The sequence below is a fragment of the Neolamprologus brichardi genome, chromosome 9 (genome assembly GCF_056152115.1).
Source record: "Neolamprologus brichardi isolate AB-2024 chromosome 9, ASM5615211v1, whole genome shotgun sequence".
NCBI lineage: Eukaryota > Metazoa > Chordata > Actinopteri > Cichliformes > Cichlidae > Neolamprologus > Neolamprologus brichardi.
Window position 1 is genome coordinate 35,762,704 of NC_142112.1, and position 10,357 is coordinate 35,773,060.

The window sequence follows — 10,357 nt, forward strand, 5'->3', positions numbered from 1 at the left end:
GCAGTATTTCAGTTTGTCTCTACTGTGTCTACGTTGATGTCTTTTTAGGGAGGCTTGCCAACTGAAAGTTTTTCCACAGAGGTCACAACGAAAGTCTTTCCCACCACCACAGTGATGACAGGGTTGAGAACTGGATCCATCTGTGTCGCTCTGCTTCTAAACAAAGACACAAAGACAGTGTAAGTCAGTCCTTCAACATTTTTATCCTGAACGTCGCCTGAAAGAAAGAGCATCTCTGCAGACGTCCAATTACATTTTACTGTTTCAGTTAACACAGATAAAGATAAAAATATAAATACATACCTCACAGTAACTGCACTTGTAGAGTCTCTTTCTGGTATGGATCGGTTGGTGTTGTTTCAGGTGACGTGGAGATTTAAAAGTCTTCTCACAAAGGTCACATTCATAAGGTCGTTCCTCAGTGTGGGTAAACATGTGGCGTTGTAACTGCATGTTTGTTGTACACTGTCTTCCACACTGATCACAGCAGTAAACATCATGTCCAGTGTGAATGCGTAGGTGTGTATTTCGGTTCCCTATCTGGCTGAAGGTTTTTCCACAAATCTCACAGCTGTGTGCCTTCATTCCAGAGTGGGTAACTAGATGCCTCTGTAAGTGGCTACTTTGAGTAAAAGCTCTGCCACACTGATCACAGCTGTACGCTTTAACTCCACTGTGGATGAGTTGGTGTTTTTTTAGGGAATCCTTCAAGGAAAAAGTCTTTCCACACAAGTCACAGCTGAACGGTTTCTCTCCAGTGTGGATGACCTGATGACGCTTTAGTGTAGACTTCTCAGCAAAATCCTTCCCACAATCATCACAGGTGTATGTTTTCTCTCCCTTTCTTCTGTGAGGTTTGTCGGCCTCCTGAGAGCGCTGACTTCTTGCTCCATGTTGGTCCTGCAGTGACAGAGATACAAACAGAGGCAGTGAGTGAAATGCAGTCGTGGGACAAACTCAACCTTCAAACTACCTCCATTAACACTAGTTTTAAACCTGAAGGTGGAGTGTGGCACCAAATACCTTAAAGGTCTCTGATCCCCACCTGCTGGTAGTAGAAACACATTACATCCAACCTGGTGCTAAAAACAAGTCATGACTGTTCAAACACTCTAAAATCATGGCCATTCAATTCAATTTATTTATATAGCGCCAAATCACAACAAAAGTCGCCTCAAGGCGCTTCATAGATACAGAGAAAAGCCCAACAATCATATGACCCCCTATGAGCAAGCACTTTGGCAACAGTGCGAAGGAAAAACTCCCTTTTAACAGGAAGAAACCTCCGGCAGAACCAGGCTCAGGGAGGGGCGGCCATCTGCTGCGACCGGTTTGGGTGAGAGAAGGAAGACAGGATAAAAGACATGCTGTGGAAGAGAGACAGAGGTTAATAACAGATATGATTCAGTGCAGAGAAGTCTGTTAATACATAGTGAGCGAGAAAGGTGACTGGAAAGGAAAAACTCAGTGCATCATGGGAATCCCCCGGCAGCCTACATCTATTGCAGCATAACTAAGGGAGGATTCAGGGTCACCTGGTCCAGCCCTAACTATATGCTTTAGCAAAAAGGAAACTTTTAAGCCTAATCTTAAAAGTAGAGATAGTGTCTGTCTCCCGAATCCAAACTGGAAGCTGGTTCCACAGAAGAGGGGCCTGAAAACTGAAGGCTCTCCCTCCCATTCTACTTTTAAATACTCTAGGAAAAACAAGTAGGCCTGCAGAGCGGGAGCGAAGTGCTCTAATAGGGTGATATGGTACTACAAGGTCATTAAGATAAGATGGGGCCTGATTATTTAAGACCTTGTATGTGAGGAGCAGGATTTTGAATTCAATTCTGGATTTAACAGGAAGCCAATGAAGGGAAGCCAAAACAGGAGAAATATGCTCTCTCTTTCTAGTCCCTGTCAGTACTCTTGCTGCAGCATTTTGGATTAGCTGAAGGCTTTTCAGTGAGTTTTTGGACATCCTGATAATAATGAATTGCAGTAGTCCAGCCTAGAAGTAATAAATGCATGAACTAGTTTTTCAGCGTCACTCTGAGACAGGATATTTCTAACTTTAGAGATGTTGCACAAATGGAAGAACGCAGTCTTATATATTTGTTTAATATGTGCGTTGAAGGACATATCCTGGTCAAAAATGACTCCAAGGTTCCTCACAGTGTTACTGGAGGCCAAGGTAATGCCATCCAGAGTAAGAATCTGGTTAGATACCATATTTCTAAGCTTTTCAGCGCCGAGTACAATGACCTCAGTTTTATCTGAATTAAGAAGCAGAAAGTTAGCGGCCATCCAGGTCTTAATGTCTTTAAGACATTCCTGCAGTTTAACTAATTGGTGTGTGTTATCTGGCTTCATGGACAGATGGAGCTGGGTGTCATCTGCATAGCAGTGAAAATGTATGCTATGTCTTCTAATGATGCTGCCTAGGGGAAGCATGTACAATGTAAACAGAATTGGTCCTAGCACTGAACCCTGTGGAACTCCATAATTAACCTCAGTGTGTGAAGAGGACTCTCCATTTACATGCACAAATTGGAGTCTATTAGATAGATATGATACAAACCACTGCAGTGCAGTACCTGTAATACCTACAGCATGTTCTAATCGCTCTAATAGGACATTATGGTCAACAGTATCGAATGCTGCACTAAGGTCAAGAAGGACAAGCACAGAGATGAGTCCACTGTCAGAGGCCATAAGAAGATCATTTGTAACCTTCACTAAAGCTGTTTCTGTGCTGTGATGAACTCTGAAACCTGACTGAAACTCTTCAAATAAACCATTCCTCTGCAGATGATCTGTTAGCTGTTTGACAACTACTCTTTCAAGGATTTTCCTACCCCATCCCTCCTGCTGTACACAAATATTAAGACTAGCATGCTAACACACTCAGAAAAGTAATAAATGTTTACCAGATCTATACTTTTTTTTATATTTCCGTTTGCTGTTTCCTATTAAATATTTTTATAGCGGTGCAACGAATCAAAAATAATTCATGACTGTTCAAACGTTTCACTGTAGAAAACATTGGATTCATTTTTGATTAAAGGCGATTAAATGTCATTCATTTTCAATCTATATTAATCACATTTCAATTTGTATGAGCAAAAAAACTCAAATAAGGGAAACTATACACACTTAATGTGTTTACTGCCAGATATCGGGCTACCGTTGTGGTGCTTTGAACGTGTTTTTTGCAGTGATAAACCAATATTAAGTCTGTTCGAACAACAATAATACCAATAATAATAATATTATTAATAGTAATCAGAATAATAACAATAATAATAATAATAATAATGTACTTCCACAGCATGTCTTTTATCCTAAACGCTCTCTGCAGATGGCCCCGCCCCTCTGTTATTCTGCTGGAGGTTTCATCCAGTTAAAAGGGAGTTTTTCCTTCCCACTGTCACCAACGTGCTTGCTCATAGGGGGTCATATGATTGTTGGGTTTTTCGTCTGTATGTATTATTGTAGGATCCACATTACAATATTGATTGATTGGTAATTTATTTCAACATGTGAACAATATACAAGTACATTTAGAAAAGAAAATGAGAAAAGAAAAGAAAATAAGGACCTTGGGGCAACTATTATTGTGATTTGGTGCTGTATAAATAACACTGAATTGAATTGAAAATTTAATTAATAATTGCTTGTGACTTCTTAATGTTTGTAAACACAATTTAAAAATATATAATAATATATAACACAGTCATATAACAAGTTGGGAGTATGAGAGTTTTAGACGTGACTGATTATTTGGTGAAACTGTGATATTTTCCTCACCTTCTGTGTTGAGCTCATTGTTTCCTCTGTAGTGACTCAGCTGAGTCCAGATGGCTGAAAATGTTCCTCTGCTTCTCCGTCAGACTCTTCTCCTCCTGCTGATCAGCTGGGACACAAAACAGATCTTTGTTAGGCTCCACACTGCACTGAAGAGTCAAAGTGTCTCATATGTTCATCTGACAACACAAAGTACAAATTTCACTCTGATTGCTTGTAGAAATCTTGTGAGAGGTGTTGTGCTGCAAAGTGAGGAGGTAAAGCTGTAAGAGCCTGAGAAGGTGTCCTGAATGAACCTCTAAAACCACTTTTCAGCTAACGACTCTGCTTCAGTCTGGAAAACAGACGTCAAGGCGACAGGTCTGTAGTCATTCAGTCCTGTGATGGTGGGTTTCTTGGGAACAGGGATCTGTTGAAGATGCAAGTAAAGATGGGAGCCAGCTGTTCAGCACAGGTTTTGAGGCAGGAGGCTGAGACACCGTCTGGTCCGGGGGCTTTCCTGGGCTTCTGTTTCTGAAATAGTTGGCTCACATCCTCAGTGTGTATTCTGAGTTTCAGGGAGGAGGAAAGGGGGGTGAGAGGTGTGATGGAGGTCGTTGAGTCTGGATTGGAGAGGGTGGTGGTGGTCGTTGATATTTGCATAATGGCTGAAAAGAGCACCACTGAAGGAACAAAGGGCTGGGAGGTCAGTTATTTGAGCATTAATATGCAAAATCAGTGGTTTCAGTGCTTTCCTTCCTGCTTTGACTGCAGCTGTGTTTGACACAGGAAGACATTATTACATTCTTCACGATTATACTTTATTCTTTTTGGGGGAAGTGCAGCTTTAAACCTTCACATGATTCAAGTCAACCAAACAAATCAATCTGAACGATCACAAGTGGGAAAAACTTCTGTAGACAAAATGAAATAAAACCCAACATTCAATCCACAACATGATTAAAAACATGATTCTCCCAAATCACCAGGAGCTGCACATTAACCTCCACAATATATTTTTATTCTCTGTGCTTTCAAATATGAACACTGTTTACTTTCATCTCTGTTTCATTAGTTTTTGTTAACATCTTCCTGTGCATCACTTTACAGCAGCCACACTCATTAAAATGAGACTTTGTAGGAGTTCACTTCCTCTCATGTGTTCATCCACAGCAGCTGGACAATAAAGTTTATTGTGACCCTGATACTGCAGCAGATCGCTCTCATCCATTTCCTGTTATCACTTCAAATAGAAATGAGGCTGTAGAGGTTTGGTGCATGCAGAAAAACAGCTGCAGGGACAATGGAAAGACTTTTCTGCTCCAACTTCTCCCAGCATGCTGAGCTAATGATTAGTTGGTGTTTTTCTCCAAACACTCTCTCACTCTTTTCACAACGTGTTCACAATAAACTGTGAACAGACACCGAGGAGAGCAGCAGAAGACCTCATTCAGGAGCTAAACTCAACATGAACTGAACTCACAGTAAAGTTAGCTCGGTGCTTACCTTTAGATGAGCCCACAAACCGAGAGAAACTCCGTGATGAAGCTGGAACTCTTTCCAAACACAGGAAACAGATCAGGGAGCAGAGACCCACGTGGTTCACGCTGATCTCAGCTACGATCCAGGAGACAAGGGTGGGCAGATCGATGCAGATATCGATCCAAACAGTGGTTTCGTTTGTTTTATCATCCAAATTCACTCTTTTACTCGCTTTGGATGAAAAAATAGCTCCGTCTGTCATCCCGGAAGGCGCGTCGTCTTCTTTACATCGTTTATTGGCGGTTGTCAAACAACATAATGGTGCATTACCGCCACCAACTGGTGTGGAGTGTGAACTGGAACGTCGACCCTCAAATCCTCCCAAACAAGTTTTTCTCTTATTAAAAAGTAGAAAGTAAAAAGTTATTACAATATACAGCATGATACAGTAGGAGAAAATCTAAAATAATCTAATAAAATCTAATAAAATAAAATAAAATATAAAAGTATAAAAATAGTAAGGAGCTAAATATTAGAGAGACATGGTAAAAGAGAAAAGATGACTAAATATATATGTATCTATAAATATAAATATATGTACACTAGTGATTAAATAAGAAAATCTTGAAAAGAAATATGACGGGAGGGCAGATGGGATATTGCACAGGAATGAGCAGCAGAAAATTACAGTATTGCACTTTTAAATATAAATATCAATGACAATAAAGTGAAGTGACCAGTGCAGATTAAACAGAGTACTTGAGAAGCTGCAGCTTCTGAGTGCTGTGTTATGTGTGTTTAAGTGTTGTGGTTGAGGTGTCGTATGGCTTGGTGGTAAAAACTGTTTTTAAGTCTTGTAGTCCGAGCAGACAGACTCCTGTAACGTCTGCCAGATGGTAACAAAGAGAACAGCTGATGTGCTGGGTGGCTGTGGTCCTTGATGATGCTGTGTGCTTTACGGAGGCATCGCTGGAGATAAATGTCCTGAATGGCAGGAAGCCTCGTGCCAGTGATGTGCTCTGCTGCCTTCACCACCCTCTGTAGTGATTTACGGCTGCTGGCAGAGCAGCTTCCGTACCAAACTGTGATGCAGCTTGTCAGCAAGCTCTCAATTGCACACCTGTAAAAATTTGAGGTGATGTTGGCGTTCATGCTAAACTTCCTCAGCCTCCTCAGGAAGTAAAGCCGCTGGCGAGCTTTCCTGATAGCAGTGTCTGTGTGAAGGGTCCAGGAGAAGTCCTTGGTGATGTTGACTCCAAGGAACTTGAAGCTGCTGACCCTTTCGACCTTGACACCGTTGATGTGGATGGGCTGGTGTTCCCTGACTGGTCGTTTCCGGTAGTCCACTATCATCTCTCTAGTTTTGCTGATGTTGAGAGTCAGGTTATTTTCCAGACACCACTCGTACAGTGCCATCACCTCCTCTCTAGGCACTCTCTATGTATATATTGTTAGAACAATAAACTTTTCACGTTATAACATGATATAGCTCTATTTTTCTTTTGCCTGGGTGGCAGCTCTACGCTTACGTACTCAGATGAGCTTGCCTCATCCTACAAGTTGTGCCTCCATCTCTTGTGTCCAGATCACACGCTGCACTGCCGTGCTGCTCCACCTTTTCTCTTTCATTTCTGTGTTTGTGCATGCGCAGTGTGAGAGGCTGCGTTGAGGGGCGACAGGATTTCAAACAGGTTTGATTATCATGTGACCATACGATTGATGATTGTGAGCTGGTCGTGAGGTGTTAACTGCTTTTCGTTACCCCATGTATACGACACGATGCACACACGATTAAGGGTGATCCCCAAAACAGTTGCAACTGAAAAATTGGCTCAAAATGGGCCAAAAGTCGCACAGTGTATGGCCAGCTTTTGGAGGCTAGCTCCAAACAAACATATAATATATATAATATTCTTAACTCTGTAACTTCTGTCGGTGCTGTGCTTTTTGGAAAACAAATTTCCCAGAGGAACCCACCCGAGGGATTAATAAAGTTTTATCTATCTATCTATCTATCTATCTAACATCTGCAGCTTGGCAGTGTATACAGCGCTATAATCACCAGACCTAATTCTTTTGAAAACCTTACATCTTTCCACAGGTCTCCACTTCATCAGACATCAACTAGACATAGAGCTGGATGAGGTCAGCACAAACAGCGGCCTATTTGACGAAGATGGTGGATCCATGGGGTCAGGAAAGCCAGAAGCAGGGCTGGAGAGGTACCTTTCATGTCCATTCACTGGAGGTGTGGATCTATTGCATGGCTTTCCTCACATCAAGAAGCTGTCGATCAAAGTCAATACTGCTCTTCCTGCATCTGGAGCTTGTGAAGGACTTCTCAGTCATGCAGGACTCCTGTTCACTGCTAAACAGTCACAGCTTCACAGAAAGAACCTTGAGAGCAAACTGCTGCTGAAGCTTAACCATCACCTCACTGAGTGAAGAAATGGCACATTTTTGCTAAATATGCAGAAATAGAGGCACACCCATACAACTTATGGTAAACTGAGCTGCCTTGTATGTACATATGTTGAAGATGCCTCGTTCTAATGTTTTCTCTGAGGCTGCTGTGCCATTTGGAGCAAAAATGAATATAAAGTTTACATCATATCTTGTCACTGGAAATTATTTGCACTGTTTATATATTTATATTATTTACTGTAGGTATTGGTGAAAAAAGCTTTATGTTGTGAAAAACTAAAATCTGGAAATTAGAATTGTTGTGCCTTATTTTGTTGATGTTTTTACATATATTCCTTTTGAAAATGGTAACATTTGTATATTTATTTATTTTTGTTTGTCTGATAGCATTTATTTAAAAAATAAATCGGACATTTCAAACAGTTACTCGCTACTTGAGTAGTCTTTTCGCCAAGTACTTTTTTACTCTTACTTGAGTAACTTTTTTGACGACTACTTTTCACTTTTACTTGAGTAATAATATTTTAAAGTAATGCTACTCTTACTTGAGTACAATTTTTGGATACTCGACCCAACTCTGATTGTTCCTGGTTTCTGTTCTCTTCCTGCGGCTCACCTCACCTATTCTCATGTTTCCATGTCTCAGTGTTGAGACTGCGTCTCTGTGTCTGTCTTGTATTTCCTCTTTTACTTTGACAGTCTGTGTCTTGTGTCATGTCTTCAGCTCTGCTCCCCGCCTCGTCACGTCTGATTAATCAAAGCTGTGTTCCCACCTGTTCTCCATCCTCTCATTGTCCTCTTTGTGTATATTTGCTGTGTGTTTCCTTCTGCTCCCTGTGGGATCGTCTGTTTGTCATCCCAGTGTTTCACTCTGCATTTCCTCCTCAGTGTTTGTCTCATGCTCCTTGTTCCTGGTTGTCAGCTTTTTGCTATGTTCTCCATGTTTCACTTGATCCTTTGTTTAGCTGTTTCCAGTTCAGGTTTTCCTTCATCTGTTATTATTTTTTCCATGTAATTCTCAACACAGTAATAATATGTTGAGTTTAATGAGTATGGTTTACTTTAGATGTTTTTCATATATGTTTTTGACCCTAAACTAAAAACATTTTCTATGACAGCTTTGAACGTTGTTCCTGATATTCTCAGATCTTCCCCGCTGGTTCTTTCTTGTCAACGAATATTTTTTTTTCCAATATTCCCAAACTGCACTGATAGAAACTTGAAAAGTCTTAAACAACAAAACCAAAGAAGCTGGAATTGAACTAGCAGCTGAAATAATTTTCTCTCTCGACTCATCAGAACAGGAACTTTCATAGATGGAAAACCTGCTTTAGATTTGTGTTTGGAAGTCATCTGATTAACACACACTAATCTGCACTACACAATGCCTTTGAATGGGTGTTTTCATGTATCAGACTCTTGTTCACACTCTAGATTTATGACACAGTACAGAACAAAACACAGTTAAAGGGATGGAGGAACTTTTTTCTGTTTTACATTGGGATTAAAGTTTCAGTTATTTTTTATATCTAATATGTCATTTTTATCTGAGGTAGACGTCTCTGGCTGGACACTGACTTTGATGCTCAGCTTTACGGTACAGTGCAGCTTTTCCTACACAATATACAAAATACTTCTCAAATCACATCTCATGGTTATATTAAGTATTTTATGCTGTGTTTTGTCAACATAGTGAAAACACACTAATGAAAACAAACAGCTGCTTATGTTGATTATGAGTTTAATATCCAGCTGTTGCACTAAATGAAAAACACTTAAAATGAGCAGTGTTACAATTTATGAAGCTGATGAAAGATTTTATTACTAAAACATGCAGGAGTGGTTTTTAACTTAAAGGAGCCATAATAAGTTATGATACATTAATACAATATGCATAAGAGGGCAAACCATGTTTCATTCATACATCATTCTACCAGTAATCTAGTTCATCAGTTTGTAGCTTCACATAACAAAAGTAATTTTTGTTACAGGTTTTTCAATCACGTTTGTTTTTGTGTGAAGACGAACTACACGTACCAGACCTTTCTTATCTGGAAAAGTTGTTATAATTTTTTCAGAATACCCAAGACCCTCGAGGTTTTTACATTGGGATCTAACCATGACAACATCTCCAGGCACAAAACAACTTTTCCTTTTTATCCATTTCTGTCATTCTTGTAGCAATGGTAAATATTCTCAAATCCACAGTTTCCAGAGAGGTCTGAAATGTACTGGATTTGTTCCCACCTTCTTCTAGGAGTAAAACGTCTTTTTTTGTCAAATAGTCCTGGAGGGAGAGCTGGTTTCACTTCATGACAAGCAATAACTTTGTGATGTTGCATTAAACATCAGTCAGTATCTAAAAAGTAATCCCTTCAAGGTGCACGGCTCTGCTTGTCATGCAAGTGAACACTACTACATACCGTTTTACAATACTACGCTGTACTGTTGGCTGGGTTTTCCTTCATACAGTTTACAGAATAAACATTTTGCTATGACCCTTTGCACAGCTGAAACTCCATTTGTTATCCAAAATCTGGGAAACATGCTCTTTGGCCAGTCCTCTTGAAGATCCTGTTTCATTTTTCTCTCAGTTTAAATGGAAACTTTTGAATCAGAATTTTAATGTTAGCTGGCATGCTTAACTCCTCCAAACATTGCGGTTCCTTCGTAGCATTGC

General features: G+C 40.1%; 1 protein-coding gene across 2 annotated transcripts in view; it reads right to left on the reverse strand.

Moving 5' to 3' along the window:
• Nucleotides 1-3,813, reverse strand: part of LOC148101565 (uncharacterized) — a 56,348-nt gene extending 52,535 nt beyond the window's left edge. For both annotated transcript variants that reach the window (XM_087846438.1, XM_087846436.1), the window contains exons 1-2: nt 3,796-3,813; nt 304-900 (exon numbers count right to left, since the gene is read on the reverse strand). In XM_087846438.1, the coding sequence (XP_087702564.1) occupies nt 304-900; nt 3,796-3,813 (615 nt within the window). The remainder of the gene's footprint in view (nt 1-303; nt 901-3,795) is intronic.
• Between the last annotated feature and the right edge of the window lie 6,544 nt (nt 3,814-10,357).